We start from the raw sequence: 20,371 nt of genomic DNA, 5'->3' as shown, positions 1-20,371 counted from the left end.
TTTAAGATATGCATTTTTCAAGGAGAATAAAAATCACATCTGTGGTTTCTTCCTAGTTACAAATTTGTATTTTGAGTGAAAAGAAGATGAGAAAGTTGAACTTCCCTCCAAGGTTCTGCACTTGTTTAAATAACGTAGTTAGTATAAATTAAAGGAGCTTGCCCTTCTTTATCAATATATTCTCTGTTCCTCATCAAAGTTATTGCATATATTGACTGTCTTGAAATAATTTAGGTCAAAAACTAAACATATGAAAAATCTTACTTACTCTTTATGAAAAAAGTATTGCATGCCTTGGTAAGACTTTCAATTAATCATATACAGAAATATATAAGGCACACTGTAATGGCAGTTTCTGATATCTGTAGCAATATAACTAGAGTAGATCCCTAACCTCAAGCTTTATGATTCTGGAGTGTTTTCTCCCTAGTTAAATTTTTACAAAGGATGTAATTATGCTGAGCTGAAAGTGCCACATATGGCAAGTAGGAATCTTAGCAGCAGCATCAGAGAAACAAAGATAGGCATGGCTGTGGGTGTTATGAGAAATAAGAGTTTAGTGTTACTTTTGGAACAGTACCTTGCAGAACTTTGCCCAGGATAGTTGATAATCATTGTAACTGACTTGCTGTCCTGAAAGAGGGGGGAAAAAAAAGCCCAAATAGTACATGTATTATTCTGAAGTTATGAAATAGATATTGCTTGATATCTGTATAGTTGCGTGGGGGGGTGAGGGGAGAAGTACAATACATCCTGACTCGGGGAGGGGCATGCAAGGGACTGTAGATCTGGTTTTCTGTATTCTTTTGAAGCAGGTGAGAATAGTTTTGTATATACTTGCGTAAAGTAGCCGGTGACTTGGTTTTTGCAACACTATGTGCTCAGTTTCAGTTTTTAGCCTAAATGTTACTTCTCAGCTTTCCCCAGGGCCTCTCCCTTGTGGGGCACACTTGGGTCTCAGAGTACTCAGTAGTTCATCTTGCTGAGGTTACAGGGCCTCTTTGCTGTGCTGACACCAGTGAAGTATCTCTGGTCAGGTCCCAGAAATGAACGAACCCACAAGGACAGGTACTTAAAATGAAAAAAAAAACCCAAACCAAACCTCCTAAGCAAGCAAAAATACTTCCTTTTGATTTCAGATGTATGAGATAATTGTTAAGAAACCAAACCAAATTACAGTTCAGTGTGACTTTGATGCCCTCTTCCTTCGGTTGAGCAGCCTGGAAGTTCGAAAGTTGAAATACTCTGTGATAAGAATAAGCTGACATTTGCTTTTCTTTAAAGAAAAAAATTGTCATTGTGACATTTTTAACATCAGCTCTGGAAGTGGAGGTCATGCCATGCTGATTTTGGCTGGGGTGGAGTTCATTTTCTTCACAGTAGCCAGCGTGTTTTGGATTTGTGCTGGGAACAGTGTTAGTAATACAGGGATGTTTTAGTTCTTGCCAAGGAGGGCTTACACACAGTGAAGGTCTTTTCTGCCTCTCAACCCTCCCATGAGCAAAGGGGCTGGGAATGCTGGAAGCTGGGAGAGGACACAGCTAGGACAGCTGATCCTAACTGGCCAAAAGGATATTCTGCACCATATGGTGGCATGCTCAGCATGTCAACTTAGGGGTAAGAAGGAGGAAGGAGGGGATGTTTGGGGCGATGGCATCAGTCTTCCCAAGTAACTCCTTTGTGTGATGAATCCAGCCCTGATTTCCAGGCTGAACACTTGCCTGCAGATGGGGAAGTAGTGAATGAATTCCTTGTTTGCCTTGTGTGCATGTGTGGCTTTTGCTTTGTGTGTTAAACTGTCTTTAGCTTGACCCATGAGTTTTCTCACTTTACCCTTCCAATTCTCTCCCCATCTCGCTCTGGGGGATTGGGTGGCTGTGTGGGGCATAGCTGTCAGCTGGTACTAAATGTGTATTTCAAGTCCCTACCTGTAACTACCAAATATAAGAACCCCAAAGCAAATAAAATCTGTATATTTCTATACACTTACCCACAAGTTTCTCTGCCAGCATGTTGAGCTGTTCAGAATTGAGTCCACGACCAACGTATGATGAGAATTGCCAGCTCAGTACTTCTAAGAGCTGGCTTAAAGTGGCAGCAGGAGGGTTGTTGAAGAAAGACAAATTCTGCAACAGGTGAATGCTTTGTTTAGCTAGCAACCATGAAATACATATCGGGCTGTAAGAGGAGGCTGCAAGTACTTGAGCAGAATCTAGAAGTGTTGAAAGTGAGCTCTGTGTGTGGGGAAGCACTGGGGCAAACGTGTGGGCCCTCCCACCTGCAGCGCCCAGCAAGCTCCAGTGGAGTGCCTGAGTGGGGTTGTAGGATGAGACTCCTAGAGACAGCTACAGTCCCTGTGTGCATCTTGGATGTTAAAATACCTAGCTATGCCTCTGGTAGTGTCCTGTGTAAAGACAGTGAAAATATGTGGCAGCTTAAATCTTGTCCGAAAAAAAATTCTAGACATTATCACTATATTTTAATGTTTAGTGCATAGAAACTTCAAACCATTACATACTGATATGGTGATATGCTGTTGAATCATTTGGCTTATCTTAGTTTTTTAATTTTTTTTTTTTTTTGATTGTACACACAATGGACATACTGAAGACTGTGCAAAAACTCTTTGGAGTATCACTGACTGATAATGAAGTCCAGCCTGCTGGTCAGCTTGCCTGCCACCATGGCAGACTGTCTGCCCCTTTCCCTACTCTGAGCATCTGTGTGACTGCACTAATCCCCAGCTGAAAGCCTGAGAGCCACTGACAGCCCTGTTCTACAGTCTGCAAATACAGTAACAGTGACTGAATATAAAATATGTGCTGACACAGCTGGAGCCTTAGAAAGAATGATTCTGCCTTTGCTCAGGGTTAGAGCCAATAGAAGTTGCTACTTAACATTTATAATCTCCACAGAAAGCCCAAGTTCCTATAAAATCCAATGGGGGAAAGCAGCCCTTAAGTACATTACAGATTCACCTATATGCTTGATTTCATGGTTTGGAGTTGTACTGGTAGAATTATTTTCTAACAGGTCTAGTTTTAGTCAGCCACACACAAGAAAGATAAATTAAAACTAGTGAAGTTAGAGAAGTTATGAAGAATGCTTGTCACCTTTCCTTAGTTTAAGAACTACTACTTTAGGCTACAAAAAGAAAAGCTAAGGGTACATGTGGTTTTAGATCTGGGCAGGGGAAGAAAGATAAAAAGAACAACAATAAAGTGCGATGTAGATAACTGTGTACGTGACAAAAATAAGGCCAGTTCAAAAGAGAAATAAATCTTTTTTACACTTAATGTATTTAGTAACCAAATAATACAAACGTGAAAATGCAGAAAGTCAGTATTTGCATACTGAGGACCTACCTGAGGATCATTGGTTGACAGGTTGTACCAAATAATAGAGGCCCATGCGTTGGGCAGTTGGCTGACATTGGAAATCATCACCACAGGCAAAGAGCTGGTCTGGTGGAGAGAATGAATGTCCTGTGTAAATGCTGCTGAGGAAAGTATTAGTGCTGTGCTGTGCTTTGGGTTTTTAACCTCTCATTCTTCCCAAAGCACAGACTTTTCTTCCAGAAGTTCTGGAAATATTGTGTCAGCTTGTGGTTACTGCTGGGGGCCTCACCGAGGGTAGGCAGACCTGTGGTGTGGCCCAGCACAGTTGTACTTCTATAAACTGCTGGAAAATGGCTTTTTCTCCTGCCCCAGATAATCTGTCCTGAATACTCACTTCCAAATTTATGGTCAATCCATACAGGCAGACCTGTGTTTCAAAGCTGATGGAGTGCAGTTCCTCTGTCACCATGTGAGGGCCCTGAGGGAATAACAAGGTTATAAAGCTGGGAGTGCACAGCTGGCATTTAACACTGTTTTAGTGATCCAGCTGCTGAGGTGACACTTGGAGAGAAAACTCACATCAAATGTATAAGCAGAACAGGAAAAGAAGGAAGTGAAGGAAACAATTTGTTTGTTCAACTCTGACATTAAATTAGTACAGAAGTCTGGTATTTTTTCTGATGAATATAAAATAACACCTTAATATTGTTAAAACAGTACTTCTTAGCTTATATATTTTTCTAAAATTGTACTTTTAAACACAGATTTACATACAAGATGTTAACAGGTAATTTTGTGTGTCTGATAAAGGATGTCTCCAACTTTCCCTTTCCTAAAGTTTCCTTGCTGATTGACAATTGGACTTTGAACAGGTATGTTCAACTTCAATGAGAAACAAACTAGAAACAAAGCAAATAGCCACAGCCTTAATGACAAATAGGCCTTCATCCAGGTTTGCTGTGGGTACTAGTTGAAGGACTAGGGGCCTAAATCATTAAGCCAAAGGAAATCCGGTATTAAAATCCCAAGCTTTTCTTGGATAGAAAAAAACTAAAATCTGTTTGTCATTGTTGATTAAAGTTTGTAGTATTAGCGTTTGATTTGATTACAAAGCAGCATAGCTCTGTAAAGATCCTAATCTCTGCCCCTTAGGAAACAGATTTCTTGAAATACATTTCCATCCTCAGAGCTCAAAGTGTAAAAATATATTTGCTCTTTCCCAGTTTTCATTGTTGTTGGTCTTTCCCTCCTCATCATGCATTTGTCATATCAGACTTTTCTTTTAAAAAAAAAATTAAAATTACAAATCAAAATGCTTTCCCTTACTGAAATATCCAGCTCAACCTGTATTACTGACACAAAGGTGAAAAGGGTTGGTGAAACAACCCTTCTTCCCCCATTATGATTTTGAGGTAGCAAATTTTACTCATGGGAAAATCATCTAGGCAAAAAGGTACATCTGCATGAAAGGACAAATATAAGATAGGGAACTTCCACTTTTTTTTTTTTTTTAATGAGACCAGTTATATTTAACTACACTTTTAGCATACTGAATGTCCTGTAACAAACCAAGTTTTGAAAGCATTATAGTTGCTGTTAACAAAGAAAATCCCAACTCTTGTTCTGCTAATAACCACTTTCACAGACTGACTTGACCAAGGAGAGGCTCTGTTTGAGGAAATCAGCAGTAAACCAGGTCACAGTTCAGCTGTCCTAATTCTCCACGGCCCTGTGATAGCTTTATATAGTTTCAAAGGCACAATGTGTAAAAGTGGGAGGGAATGGCTGCCAAAACTGGAGTGCCAGCATTTCTTAACCTACATTTTTTAATTTGCTTATTGTGGTGTCAGTGATTTTGTAAGCAGCAAAGTAACTGGGAGGTGAGCCTTGAGTTTCAGTCTTGCTAATTGGGTGGTGAGTTGTTCTGTTCAGAAATGTGTGTGAGCCTGGCACACGTATCTTCTGCTTTAGGTTTTGGTCAAATTCCTCATGCTGATCACACCTTTTACTTTGAACTTAAAAAATAATACTTCAAATAACTCTTGTGCTTGCATGACTACAGCTATTTGGGCTGTGATGTGATTTATTTATTTATTTATTAACTTGTTAATACAACTTTACCCTCAGTTATGGTGTTTTTAGTGCTGTCATGCCATACACAGAGTCACCACGAGAGGGGAACCTACGACCAGGCTCGGACAAGTGCAAGTAAATTAAGCACATTTTTGGTCCTGGCTGAGGCCGCAAACCCCTTTGGTGCTAAGATAATGACATCCTGACTTCAGCTGTGAACCTGAGCAGCAGAATATCTATTTAAAGGACTTTTCCTGTAGGAAACAATTATTTCAACCCAAAAATAATCTTTAAAAGCTTATTTGTTTTTGTTTGTTTGTTTTCAAAATGTAAATGACCAAAAAGGTAACCTTTTAGTGGGATGCACACATTTGAATTATCTCTCTCTACCTTCTATTGTAACTTTTTCAATATACAGACTTCAGGCATGCAATTACAATTTGAGTAGTTCCAAACTGTTCTCATTATACTTCTACTAACATAATAATTGGATCTTGTACTTTGTATATATTTCAAAATCTAACAACTCTTTGATTTAAATAAAATCAAATGTGAAATACTTGTGAGAGCATGCAAAAACAACATGTAAAATAAATGCACCAACCTCATTTCCTTTGCTTCCAGCACTTGTTTTCATTTCTTTGGGTTGCTGTATAAAGCAAAGCAATATTTATGTATCAGAGAAACTATAGGCAGAAGTACATATAAATAACATAATTTATAACCAGGATGTTCTTACTTATAGTAAGATTTTATTTGCAATATACAAATGAAGTCTAATGAAGACTCAGACACTGCACATGGAAAATTCTATTCAGTGAGGAGTCTTCTGATATTTTTAAAGAATTTTTTAGGAAACTAAGTTAATGCAACAAAGGGCGATTGCCAAATGTATCCCACAAAAAAAATAAAAACCACGCTAAAAACCATTGATCTCAATCTCTTTTTGCAAAACTACACTGATGCACTGCATCTGTGGTTAAGCCCCAAAATTACCACAGGCAAGAGAGTGTTAGTCAGAAAGCAGGAGTCACTGGGCTCTCAGAGAACTTACACAAGCAGTGCTCTAGTCTCTCATGAGGCTAGATTAGCATTAATTTCCGATAGATTTCAAGCATTCAATTCTATCTCCCCTAGAAAATTGTGGTGTGGTTTAGGTTTTTTGTTTGTTTGTTCTGTGTGTTGGGTTTTTCTGCTTGGCTTGTTTTTTTTTTTGCTGTTGTTGGTTTGGTGTTTGGGGTTTTTTTAGCCAAACTCAGTTTCTGTGAAGCTTTTTAATTCAGCATGATTACTCTTTTCTTTTCTGATAATTACGTAATTAGGATTTGCTTTCTCATTTCTGTAAAAATATATAGTCTTATTTTATGGAATGAATGAAGTATGGAATGGCATAAAGAAGTTCTAGGAGTAATCTTTTTATACAAATAGAAAGAAAATTACTGTGGCCTTGATAGTAATACAGTTCTTCCTCCAGAGTTTCTAAAGAATCTTTTATTTATCTACACACAACAGTAAAAAAGTGTCAAACCTACCAAATGTCGAAATTCTACTGACAAGCTTCCATTTGCAGACTCATCCATGTTCATGGCTTTCACATGTGTGCCACACAGAACAAATCTACGGTTACTGCAGAGGATATGACAGTTATGTACTCAAATACCATTGTATTGGACAAAATTAATATATGTGATATTTTATTGTCTTACCTTACAGTTGAAACATTCCTAAAAGAGAAGAGGGGTGGGGGAGAGGAAATGGGTTGTGAATCAGTAAATATGTGAGACAGAGGCTGTACTAAGAAGCATATCTGAGATGGTAGATTTTGCCTGCTCAAAGTTGGTTTTGGTATTGACCCTACAACTACAATTTTTAAGCTGAAGAACTGAAATCCATACTGTCCACTTAGACTTTTGCATCTGGCCATAGTGTACTTTATCTTGCTATTTATTATCACATGCTATCACATGGCTTCTGAGAGAAACAGCCCTGGCTTCTCTCTTGCTCTCTCCTCACTGGGTGTTTTCCCTCTTTTTTTGTGGGCCCACATCTATGTCCATGCAGCCAAGGTGGTATTTAGGGTATTTGCAGAAGCACAACAAGCAGAAGGAGGGTGGTAGATGGTACCTAGGGCTGGGGATGTTGCACTGTGAGAGCTCAGAGCTATTTCAAAACTAACTACCTCATAAATGCAATACAGTTTGATTTCAAACTCTTCTGTAATGCTGCTGTATCAGTCTGATGACTTTTTTTCTAAGTCTTGAAACAAATCTTAAATGGACTTCTTGCCTCTAATTTGAAACCATCAATTAGACTTAGCAGCCTTGTTTTTAAAAAAGAAGTCTTCCATATGAAAAAAGAAGTGTTACTCTGATCTTTTAACTAGTGGGTTTTTAATTTTTTTTTTCCTTTTCCTTTTAAAAGGAGTTTAAAAATCAGATAGGGTAGCCACTGAAAAAACCTGTGTTGTCTCTGTAGGGAGCAACAGAATATCTTCACTTTTAAGTTTCTTACTTGTCAATAGTTGCTTTCACTCTGATCTGGTAGTTCAGCTCTGGCAGTTTAATTAGCAACCTTCAAAACAGAAAATGAGAGAGTGAATATTAACAGAATGTCTCACCCGAAAACACTAGACTGGTTGCTCCAGATTAAAGCATCAGAAATTATTATAAACTGAAAACAGATTAGGCATCTAGGATTACAACACAATTTACAGGGTTATATACTCAAAAAGAGAAGCTGGGCTGTTCCAGTGGTGGGTGCCCTACCCTCCTGCTAAGTGTGTAGAAAAGTTAGCATGTGTTTGAGGGATTGGCTGGAGAGACAGCAAAGTAGTACTAATTAGGAAATGGATTTGTGTAATCTCAGACTGCATCACGGATACACTCTGTGTGCTTTCCTTCATGTACCTCTTCTCACCCCCAGCCCTCCATGAACTTTGTGCTGCAAGGTGGAAATGAAATTACAGTTCTTCTCCAACCTTTGCTCTTTCACAAAGTCAGAGAAGGAGTTTCTGGGACAGAAATAGCTTGTCTGTAATTCACCCAAGACCCCCAAAATGCAGCAGTTTCTCCTCTGTGGAGAAGTGGCTGTGAATATTCTGATTTTGGCTTGTATGATAAGGATCATTATTTACTCAGTTTGTAAAGTCATTAAAACAAGAATTTGATGCATACAGAACCCTAAAGGTTCTGCCTTTTGCCACAATGTGCCTTTCTTCCTCATGTTTTACTCTTTACTGCCACTTGTTCTGTGTGACAGATTCTGTGGACTTCATATCCCCATTCCAGAAAATTTCCCTGCAGTTGAGTGGATCTCTAATGCAGGCTGGTCTGCTTTGCTTTCTAGATTCTCCTAGGATAAAATACTGTACATGAATGAAGGAGTTTATATCAGATTTTTTCCCTTACCTTAATTTAACAGTGAACTGTATTAAAGTTTTGAGAACCATTGGCCTCTGGGGGTGTGTTGGCATGCAGGGCTGCCTTTCAACCACAAAGGAGCTGTGTGAGAAGTGAAACAACAAATAGATTTTTAGGAATATGTATGAACAAACAGATGGAGGGTTTTTGTTGGTGAGGAGGAAAGGAAAGGGGCTGATATAGCTTAAAGACTTATTTCTCTACAGATGCCAAAGTGGGAACTATGTATTCCAGCTCTCAGTTCTCAAACTGATCCAGTGGTCTAACTTTCCCTGAAATTGTTCCCATGAGAAACAGATATTTGTAAGAGATTGAAAATCACACCAAATTCTTTAATTCTAAAATACAATGATGATAAAAGTCTTGGTCTTCCAAAATTTTATCAGAGCCATAAAACAGAGTACGAAAATACACTGAGCATAGTTCCAATGAAATTAAATTATAATAATTGAACTATAATTTGTATATATATGTAGAGCAAACTATTGAACCCTCTTTGCTTTCAGAGACTCAGTTGTGGTAGATCTCTAGTATAGCCTGTACAAAAGGCAAGAAAAATTATGCTAATATTTTATCTGCTAATAGAAGTGTGAGTTGGGAGGGCAGCAGGAAGAGTAGCTTGAGGGGGACAGAGGAAAGAAAAGGAATATTTACTTAAAAAAAAAAAAAAGGCAAAATCACAAACACAAAACATCACAACTTTTCTCAGCAGAATGTAGATAACTCCTCCTAGAATAAGGGGATTTCTGGCATTCATTTAAGAGTCAGAACTTGATGGCAAACCCTTAAATGCTACCCATGAGAAGCTGCCTGGAACCTTCAGTTTCTGTGAATTCTGATGACAGCTGTACATACTTCTTGTGTTAGGAACCTGGTCCTGAAAATCCTCAGACATTCAAACTTTTTTTCCCTTTTTCTTAACAGTTTGTTCTCGTTGTTGAGGTAAAGTTCTGCACTTGGCAGTGGCTTACGCACTTCCGGAAAAGGTTGTAGAGCAGAAAGTTGACTTTTTCCAGCAGCTGAGGCCTTTGCACAGGAATAGGATCCCCATCATAAGTCAGCCTGGTCAAGAGTTCATCCAGCTTTTCTAGTTGCCTTCTGACTTGAAAGAGACTCTCTGCCAACAGTGTGAAGCTACAGGAAGACAAAAGGTTAATTTGCAATCTTTCTTGTAAACTGTTTCTTAGAATGCAAGAACTACTGAAGTTCTTGCTTGGGGAAAATCAGAATCTGTATTGAGTGGTGCTTTCCAGCTTTGCCCAAACTCACATCCATTCATCTTTTGTTTACAGGAGCATATAAGTACATTGGGCAAATCACCTGCTTTATCTTCAAAGATAAATATTTTCACAACAATGCAACACTGTCTGTGATAATTTGGAAGAAATATATACCTGGTCCTGATGTTAAACATGCAGGGCACTTGTGCCAAGATAAATTATTTCCTACAAATCAGGAGTTTTGCAAAATGTACTCTTTAAAAGGATAATATTTATATAGAACGAGCAAGTTAACAAGACTAAAGAAGTGTAAAAGCAGTAAGGAAAAAGAAATCCAAACACACTTGATAACAGTTCAATAGGATATGTGCATATAAAATTAGATTTTAAAGCTATTTTTAGCATGTTCCTTGGGGAAAAAAAATACTTCAGTGAAAAGAAAAAAAAACCTACACAGAAAAAAAAAGAAGCAAAAAACCACTTTTTTTTCAGTTCTAAAATTTTCATGGTAATTTTCCTTCCTTTTTAATTCTTTTTACTTCACCTTTGAGAATGAGAATTTGGATGGGAGAGTAATGACCATAATGTGTTGACATTGTCTGGGTACACTATCTTTTAAATATGATGCTATTTTCTTTTTATTTGCAATCACTTCAGAATTGCCATCACAGAGACTACTGCCATTCAATCCCTACACAATATAAAGTCTGGAGGAGTGAGTCAAAGCATAAAGCCTCTACCCAGCTCCTGCCTAGACACAACTCCCACCACCTTCAATGACAAACTCAGTCAGCACCATTTTTACTCAAGCAAAACTCCCAAGAGAGTATGTGTCATTTATCTGGAGGATACAAACCCAAAAATTAGCGACTGCCACGAGTCAGGCTCGCGTTCATTCTGAATAACGAATGTTGCTTTTAGTTAGCACCTTTTAGTTATTTACTCTCTTAGCTGCTGGTGAATTTGCTGCTGTTGCAGCTGATCTAAAGGAATGATCATTTCAAGCGCAGCAGACTTCCTGTGGTTTTCGGTGGAAGCGCGAGGTCAGGGCAGGTTTACCAGTTCTGGAGCTGATCGAGCCCCCCGTGGAGGGGCCCCCCGATGCAGGCGATCTGCTGCCGTCTCTTCCAGTCCAGCAGCTCCTCGGTCAGCATGTTGCTCATCAGCATATCGATCTCATGGATCACACGCCCTATTTTACTGAGCACCTCCTGGAAAATAGGAAAGGTGTCACTCACTGACCACAGGCAACAGCTGCGGAATTCACCAACTATTATGAAGCGCTTACTACATTTTTTAAAATTATTCTGAAAGTAACCATATTTAGTTCCTATTGTTTCAGTGACAGGATTCATCACCCATTGTACATTAATCCTGAATCCCTATGAACTCTTCTTCAGTATTTTTTTTTTGGGAGGGTAGGAGGGAAGAGTGTTGCATTCTTTGTGGGCATAATATCTCCAAGATTTTGACATTTGTAAGCTCCGTCAAGTTAAAAAAATTCTGATTTTGTTTTGCATCATATAAAATGCATTGTGGTTTTGTTTTGCTTGATTTAATCATAACCCTGCCCTCACGGACCCAAAATGCTTCACTCTTTCAAGGTGTGCAGAACCATATGCTTGACTGAGCTGTTACTTAATTGCCAGTTTCTTAACTTCTAGTCAAAATCACCCAGATCTGCCTAAACATTTTGCAAATTTTGAACTCCTGTGAAATGAGTCTGTTCTTCTAAGATGAAAATCTAGAAAGGCACACATACGCATTTGAGTATTTGGTGTGAGAAAAAGGGGAGAAAGCAGATTAACCACAAATGAGAAAACATTGTCACTAACCTTTCTCTTGTAGTCTAAAGTATTGAGCATTGCCTGCAACGCCAACATTTCCTGTTTAATGAGGGCGCTGTTTTTGTCATTCTGTTCTGCAGGGGACAAAAAAAAATCAGTGTAAATACATGTTGTGTGTGTGTGCCTGTTTATAAGGGGAGAAGAGGAAAAAAAAACACTACCAGACTCCAGCAAGAACTAGTGAAAAAATAAACTGTGGACATCAGTAGATTATGTAACAGCATACTTAATATGAAAGGACTACATTTAGTAAAATTTTAACATAAGATTTTATGGATCCTGTCTGTAGATGTGTGTGTGGGGCAGGAAAAGGCAGAAAACATACAGATAATACCTAGAGTTCTCTAAATTTCTCATCCCTGTGCATACTCCTGTGTGTTATGTACATCTGACTCAATGATTGATCTGTACACACAAACAGTTCGTGGTGCCAGCAGTTAGGCTAAAGCTCTTTGGACTTGATGTGAATTACAATGTCTGTCTGAGAGGCATTTGAAACAGATGAAGTGTTCATCACCAGGGGAATTTCAGCAGCCAGGAGCACTGATCACTGGGCATTTCCCACTTTGTCTAATGTTTGTCTGGGTCAGGCACTAGTTTCAAGAGTCCCCAAGCTCACCCATGCTCTTTCACATGCAGCTCTTTCCCACCCTCACTTTCCCCGAACTTTTGCGTCTTTCATGCTGTATTCAAAGAAGAAATTGGTGTGCCTGCTAAGCTCTGGATGGATGCCTTCCTATTGAGTTAGGGTAAATGTTTCAGTGGAGGCAGAGAAGTAACCAGCACCACCTCAGCCACAGCAATTGCTCCCATACGCCTAAGCTGGCTGTGCTGGAGCAGAGCAGTGAAATTTTAAGCCCTGAGAGTAATTTACTGTCAGCATGTTTTATTTTGCAAGTGGGGCAGCTTTCAGGTATCTGTGTAGTCAGTAATTATGACTGACCTGATGACTAGCAACTCATTGAACCATGGCAACTCTTCCGATTGCTGGGTCATTTCCAGCCTTCAACATTTAGGATTGATGTGCTTAAGGACTTGGATGTTTCAAGCTCAGTATCTTTGCATGTTCAAAGGAAGATAATATAATCATATCTGAGAATATAAAGATATCTGAGCAGTCACAAGCAGAGCCCAGTTTCTTTTCTGAAAGAAATCATGCAAGGACTGTTCCACATGCAGATCTCAGCCATCACAGGCTGGTCAAACATGCATTCAGAGTGCTTACCAGCTGGTTATCACCACTGTGGTCAAAAAAGAACAGAAAACCAAATTAGAGGTGAGAAAAATCAGTTCTGCATGACTCTGGGAAATAAGAGTCTCTTCCACATTCTCCCAAAGAAGGGCTATGTAAAAGGTGAGGACATTGAAAAATAGGTTCTTTAAATTAAGACATATACTACTTTGCATGCCATTATGCAGCTTATCCATAGGAAATAATCTCACTTTCTTAACATGAGACTCTTTACCCTCTTAACTCCAAAAGAGTCATTATGTTCCAGGACTATAACTTTATATAAACCAAAGATCCATTTTTATGTTCACATATATTAAAGTAATGCACAAAACCCCCTGATGCTGGAGTCCAGCTGCAGGATCAGCCATTTCCTAGGAAATCTAGAAATTAGTATAAAAACTCTTACCTAAGCTTTGTATTGTTTTGTACCTGAAGTCAAATTCCTCTTGCAAGTCTTCCAAATATTTCACATCTTGGTCAGTCATCTTTCCCAGGAAAGAAATGAACAAATGCATAATGTAGTGTTTTCCTTCTCACAATTTGAAAACCCCTGAACAGTTCTAAGAACCCTTGTTTTACTATCTTGTAAACTTTATAAAGTATGATTGAATAATAAATGTATAGCTAAAGATGTATTTTACTTGTTTAGAAAGTCAAATATTATCCTCTATCCTGCATTTGGCGGTGGTTGCTTGTTTACTAGTGCAATGACATAGAGGCAAATAAGAATGACTGTATTAGCCTGAGCTAAACTGAAAGTGTTATGCCAATAATGCTACTCTCTTCTTGAAACTTTAAAGCAGGGCAAAGGGATAATTTTACATTTACTTAAATGGAAATTTAATTGGGGTGTGCAAAGCCAAAAAAGGTGGAGTCAGACACAGGAGTAGAGCTCACAGAATTTATTTACAGAATGTCTTAAGAATTTGGATAAAGAAATGAAACTTTTTTTGCTACTTTGGCATTTTGCAGCTTTCTTTTCATATGTGCTGTAAAAAAATACTAAATATATTTTCTAGTAACCAAACAATGATAATTCAAAACACCCCATCAAAAGAAGGAAAATAAAACTTGGAAATTATCTGTTGTACTTCGAAGGTCTATTTCTGTGCTGTTTATGGGAAGCCTTGATTTTGCCAACTCATAAACAGTCCTATTTGGTTTCCTAAGATGAGCACATTAAGAGTCTGTGAAAATACAGAAACTTATTTGCTAAATGAGCCCACATACAATTAGCCATTTTGGCTTACTCTTTCTTTTGGAGACTAAAGTTTTAAATTATATGCGTAAAGTATGAAATTACATGCATGAGGAGCTGGCTAATTTCTGCGTTCAACTTAATTACCTACTAAAAAAACCCAACCCTGCTATCTAGAAAATGTTCTCAATTTCACTGGTCCTTCAGGGGTGGCTGTGCTTCCCCACACAGGCAGGAGGAGGAGGCTGCTGTTTGTCTGCTCTGCAACTCTTATCTTACAACTTTAGAGACCTAGTATTCCATTCTTCTGAAACTACTTTATCCATCTAACAGTTTGATCTCTCTAACCCTTCTTCTCTGCGAAAGGAGACACTGATGAGAGAATGCTGCTAGGATCTCTTTCCAGTATACCAGAAATGTTGCTCTTGAACAACATATGGACAGATATTTCAAATATAGTTTCTACACTGAGACTGCTGCAAAGCTGAAAGTGGGGCTGGGATAGCAAGAAAGCTATGGGCACTCTGAATCCTTATCCTGCCTTGAACTGCATGGGCAGGTATTCTCTGAGCTTTCAAGGTCTCTGGGACATAGCTACAGGTTTGGCTCACCCAGCTCTGGCTTGCACTGGCATGAGAAACTCCTGGAGAGTGGTTACCATCAGCTGCCAGTGTTCTTGTCCCCTCACGACTCCAAACCACGTAATTATATCACGTAGCCTTCGGCTCAACCAAGGTCTCAATACATGACTCAGAGATGGTGAAGGTTAAGCTGCTGCTGACCCAGCTAAAGGAGGTGAAATTGCAAAATTACATTTTCTGAACCTCGCACCTTTTTAGAGACTGTAGGTATGCTCTTACTGCACTCAGTGGTCTGCCTGCAACTTCCCTAGGGAGGAGTGTGACAGCTGTAAAAGAGGGAGCTCTCACTCTGAACCCAGACAGCTGCTAACACCCAAGGATTCTGGTGTGTCCTGAGCTGTTAGTCTGGGCAGATGTCCTTGGAATAATGGAAAATGTCTGTTGGCAGAAGTTTTTGTGCTACGCAGCTTAAAGGCAGTTCAGGTGTGTCTGTATGAAAATCATGTGGGCAGAGAAAGCACACAGGGCAAAAAGGTACCTGAGCACTGTTCTTGATCGCTGATACTTTGTGTTCTACATTTCTTTGACGTTCTGAAACCACAGAGCTCTGCAGAGACTTTTCCAGTGGCCCCTGGAACACATTGAACAGATAATTGGTGGGTGAGTAATAATAATAATAGGTGATAGAAACTGTACTGCAAGTTCCAGCACAGAGAGGGAATTCCAAAGCCAGTGTTCAACCATCTGCTGTAAACACACAGACAAGTTTAGTTCTAGACATTTGAAAATCTTTAACTTTGAAATCCAAGAGATTAAATGGTGTGGGTGTACTGCAAACATTTAACATCTAATAAATTAAATATAGATTATTAGATTTTTTTAAAAAGATCCATGGCACAAGACTCATATAGGAATACATATTATATCCATAAGTAATTAACAACAACACATTTGTCTTAAAAATTCTCTCTGAGTTTTAATCATGTACCAATTTTCCCAAAATAAGTTTCACATACAATTTGAATTATTTTTTTCTCCAAACAACATAAAAACCATAAATGACTATAAAATATAGGATGGAATGTCTTTTGCATTCCATAGTTAATATGAATTAATGCATTGCATAATTTGAAATACACACATCTGTTTTGCAAAGAATAATCTCTTTAAAACCTTTCCTACAGATTAAAGTCTTTGAAGATTAGCTGTGATATGGAAGTCCCTCATAGCAATGTTTCCAGCAGAAGAACCACTAATGAAGCTCAAATGTGAGTTTAAAGGGCAACATTTGGCAACCCCTAGTGCACACAAATCACTTCAGTGGATGAGGGGACAGGATTTGGTCTGAAAAGCATGTGACCAGATTAAGTTGGAGCAGATTAATGAAATGTAATTCATTACCTGTACAGGCATGCTGGCTGCAGCCAATATTCTTCTTTCTTCTCTTAAGCAATTTGAGATGATCACTGCTATATGCATGGGATTACCATGATATTTGCCCTGCAAGCACAAGTAAATACAACTCAAAAAAATTCCAGAATTCAGGATGTCCCTCTGGAAATCACAAGCAACATGATGTATGAGTGTCTATGAATGTGCAGATTGGTGTGGGTGGAAAAGACTCCCCCTTTCTTATGCTAGTTCAGCCTTTCAGGGCAGCATCAGTCACTGCCACCGTCATAAAATATTCTTAATAATGTTCCACAGAGATTATAAAGATACATTTCCGAGATGTGTATAATTTGGAGATCGAATTGCTCCCCTGCTAACACAGCTGTTTTGAAAGGGCTTTCCTGTCAGCCTATTCTGGGCACGATTTTATCGCATCTTCGATTTTCAATAGGATGTTGCTGCTTAGCATGTAGCACTTCTGCCAACAAAAAAGTTTGTAAGCATATCAATATGGTAATGTTGCAAGCAGGAAAGCTTCCTCAGCATAAAGCATAAGACTTAAATTAATGTCTATGAACAATTTTTCTCTTTCAAAAAAAAAAAAACCAAACAAACAAACAAACAAAAAAAACCAACATGCCTGAGATGAAGGAATAAGTAACTTTTGTCCCAAGCCAAAGAACAAAAAAAAAAAAAAAAAAAAAAAAAAAAAAAAAAAATCTATATTTTTACACCACCATAAATAAAGTGCTGAATTGCTGATGTGTGACTGAGGACTGGGCACAATTTGAACTAATATTGGTTTATGCTGTATTTATAAAATTGGAATGATCCAGGACTCTCAAGCAGCTTCCTTTATGGTGATATATTCCGTGTTTCTCAGTATCTTTCATGCCTTTCATTCAGTATCATTCATTCAGATACCCTTCATTCTATGCTCATAGTGTTTGTCCATTCATCAGAGTTAATAAATTTAATTTCTTTTCCTGTACAGTTTCCAGTTCTGGACTTACTCTATTTTTTCCTCTTTATCATTAGTCTTTATTTTCATCATATCTCCCTGCCACTCAGAATCTCTTTTATTCTAACTGTCTCTGAATGTGGCACAATAAGTTTATACATACTTTAATTGATGCCATATCTTCCTTTAATATCTCATACCAATTGTTATGTTAGACACAAGGGTGTGAATGCATCTGACAGAAATGTGAACACATTGCTTCTGTATGCAACAAGTACTGTGGCATTAAACATACCTTTCTAATGCTTTTCACTAAACATTTCCGGTGAGCTTATGCATTAAATGCATAATCTGAAATATGTTTTGACTTCAATTGCGAAGTAAAGAAATACCATATTAAAAATGGTAGTTTTGATCATGGCAACTTGGTTTGAGTTACTTGGTATTAAATACCATGCAAATAACAGATAGTAAATACTGTGTAAGTACTGTGATTCCAGGTATGGACTACGGTGAAAGAGAAACTTAAATAACCTTAAAACTAAATAACCAAGGTACCAAATGTTCCCTTCCAAAGGAGCTTTGACTGTCCTGTCATTGTTAGCAATGAAATGAAACTTTGTTTCTATGGTTTCTGAAATCTTTTCAAAACAGGGATAAGTACACACTCCACAGTGCAACCGGTGCACACCCAAAGTAACCCCAGTGCTGTGCCTGCTTTGATCTCCTTAAAAGCAGTTCAGGGTGGTGTTTTACTCCAGCAACCATCTGTATCAATTATCCTGAGGAACAGGAGTTATGAACATCACTGGTTTTAGGAGCTTCTCTGTAAACAAGAAGTGGTGAGTAATGCTACCCAGGACACACTATGCCTCAGATGAAACACCAAGCAGTCCCTCCCTGCCTGCTCCTTCCTGGATACACTGCTGATTTCCATGTCAAATAATAGTGCCAGAGATCTGTCACTACACATTTCTCTGTGGCAGCTCCATGGCTGTAAAGACAGTAACTATGATATCACTGCATGCTTCCTTCAATACCACTGCACTTATGGTCCAGCAGTATATTCACAGTCCCCTTTACTGGGCATATTCCCAACCTCTTTCTCTGTAGTGTCAGGATGTAGCTTTGGGAAGGGAATAGAGCAATGTGAGAAATGGCTGTGATCTTCCTGCAAAGGGTTGAGTGGGGTGTCATGTGGAACTGAGGTCCAGCAGCAACAGCAAGGGCAAATTAACTGCTGCAAAGAGTGGTTGTGCTCCTGGCTGTGCTCCAGCCCAGTGCCTGACTCCTTAGGGAGCCAATCCAGGTCGCTAACTGGCATGGGAATGACTCATGCTTCTTTTATTGACTGGGTTTTCTGCTCCTTGGTGGATTGAAACTGCTCAGCAAAGGATCAGTTTATTGTTAAGGATGAGAACTTGTGAAGTTGGGAGAGGGAGGAACAGCCCTGCCTTATTTCAGCTGTTGTGGCTAAGCCTGTCTCATCCATCTGTACCTTGATTAGAGAGGGAAAAGTCCTGTTACTAATAAGGTTTGGGATGAAAGCTGTGGGGAGAAATCTGCCACTGCTGTAAGTCCACTGATGGGCATATGAATTAGTCTGTTAATTTCTGCTTGTGCTATCACTCCTTTTTGGTGGTAAAACAAGGTTTCACCTTCCCCCTTGGTGGCCAGTAAGTGGCCATGCCATATGTTGGTACCTGAAGATGCTTACCTTAGTCCTGGCTTACCATGCCCAACAGAATTCCAGCACTGCAAGGGTTTAAAGAGGTCCTAAAAAAGCTATTTGACCAAGTCAAGAAGAAGTAAATGTCCTCTCTTGGAGCTGGAAAAATGCATTTATGTAGAAGAGGCTCTTGAAATTCTGACAGTGGGATGTGTTAAAATTCCCCACAAAGGATGCTGGTTATTAGGGACTTCCCTAGTGTTTCTAGACACGATTCATATGTGCAAAACTTTCAAAAACTCTTTCTTTCTCTCCTTTTCTTTGTTTCATTAAGAGAAAAACATCTGAATCGAGAGATGCAGCGGAAATTCACTTTCCCCCCGCTCTTTCTTTCTTCTCTAATTCATAAATTGGTAGAAACAAGCTGGGTCTATAGTGATTCCCATACTTATGCCAGGCTGGTGCTTCTTCAAGTTGATTCAGTTTGAGTAGATAACAAGAAGGTCAACAGAGAGCTGCTACCTGGCTCCTGGAGCAGCCCCTTTTGCAGTAAGGGAGAAGATGGATTGCAACTCATCAGTAATAAATTGATAAATTAATTGTAACTCTAAGTAGCTCAATAATTGCAACTTACTGAATACTGCTAGCTACTAAAAGTCACAATAACCATGTTTTTGACTCTGGAAAAATAATAACACTAAAAAAATTCTGAAATTCTGTCTGTGTTTTATACCTCTCAGCTGTAATTACACTTTGGAATGCACTGCTTGGTATTCCCTTATTATTCACTTACTGCCAGCACTTGTTGCTCTGCACTTCTATTTTGTTTTTTGGCTGAGGGCATAAATTGACCAACATGACATTGATTTCTGAAAGATTAATTGAAAGTTATCTCCTATCAGCAAAAGAGTAGTGTAAATTGGAAAAATTAAGGAATTTTAACAAAAAATGGCTTGAGATGGGGGAATCTTAACTTAGAGTGACATGAACACTAGCAGCTAGAAGAGGAAGAAGAGTGTGGATTCTTTAGATACACAAAATTGTATTAATAAGTTTAAACATATAAGGAGAAAATTTATATTTGTCTTTTGACAAATACCAACACAGAGAAATTGAGTATTTGCTTTTCTTTCAAATCAAAATATCTGCTAATATTACTGTAATTTTGTTGTTCTCAGAAGTGTTCTTCCTCCTCTCTTCTGTTCCAATGAGGTCTTTCCATGCCATGAGTTACAACAAACAACAAATTATCTTATTTGGACTGAATTCTTCTCAAGAACTACCAGCATGATGCTAAATTTAAGGAAGCAGGGGGAACTTGAACTTTCATTCTGAACAGGTGACAATTTTCTGAGAATGCTGATGACATTTACTTGGAGAAAACCTTCCTAGTGCCACCTGGCATGCACTCTTTCCACTCCGGGGACATCTGTTGTGAC

General features: G+C 38.7%; 1 protein-coding gene across 1 annotated transcript in view; it reads right to left on the bottom strand.

The window, feature by feature from the left end:
* STAT4 (signal transducer and activator of transcription 4) overlaps window positions 1-20,371 on the bottom strand; it is a 42,885-nt gene that overhangs the window by 10,012 nt on the left and 12,502 nt on the right. Inside the window, exons 4-18 of the mRNA XM_021531373.2 lie at window positions 16,312-16,410; window positions 15,449-15,541; window positions 13,538-13,616; window positions 11,886-11,971; window positions 11,110-11,261; window positions 9,806-9,964; window positions 8,819-8,911; window positions 7,923-7,982; window positions 7,118-7,135; window positions 6,944-7,037; window positions 6,016-6,060; window positions 3,733-3,816; window positions 3,366-3,464; window positions 1,991-2,126; window positions 581-633 (exon numbers count right to left, since the gene is read on the bottom strand). Of these exons, the coding sequence (XP_021387048.1) occupies window positions 581-633; window positions 1,991-2,126; window positions 3,366-3,464; window positions 3,733-3,816; window positions 6,016-6,060; window positions 6,944-7,037; window positions 7,118-7,135; window positions 7,923-7,982; window positions 8,819-8,911; window positions 9,806-9,964; window positions 11,110-11,261; window positions 11,886-11,971; window positions 13,538-13,616; window positions 15,449-15,541; window positions 16,312-16,410 (1,350 nt within the window). The remainder of the gene's footprint in view (window positions 1-580; window positions 634-1,990; window positions 2,127-3,365; window positions 3,465-3,732; window positions 3,817-6,015; window positions 6,061-6,943; window positions 7,038-7,117; window positions 7,136-7,922; window positions 7,983-8,818; window positions 8,912-9,805; window positions 9,965-11,109; window positions 11,262-11,885; window positions 11,972-13,537; window positions 13,617-15,448; window positions 15,542-16,311; window positions 16,411-20,371) is intronic.

This window comes from Lonchura striata, chromosome 8 (genome assembly GCF_046129695.1).
Source record: "Lonchura striata isolate bLonStr1 chromosome 8, bLonStr1.mat, whole genome shotgun sequence".
NCBI lineage: Eukaryota > Metazoa > Chordata > Aves > Passeriformes > Estrildidae > Lonchura > Lonchura striata.
This window is presented reverse-complemented; position numbering and strand designations above follow the sequence as displayed.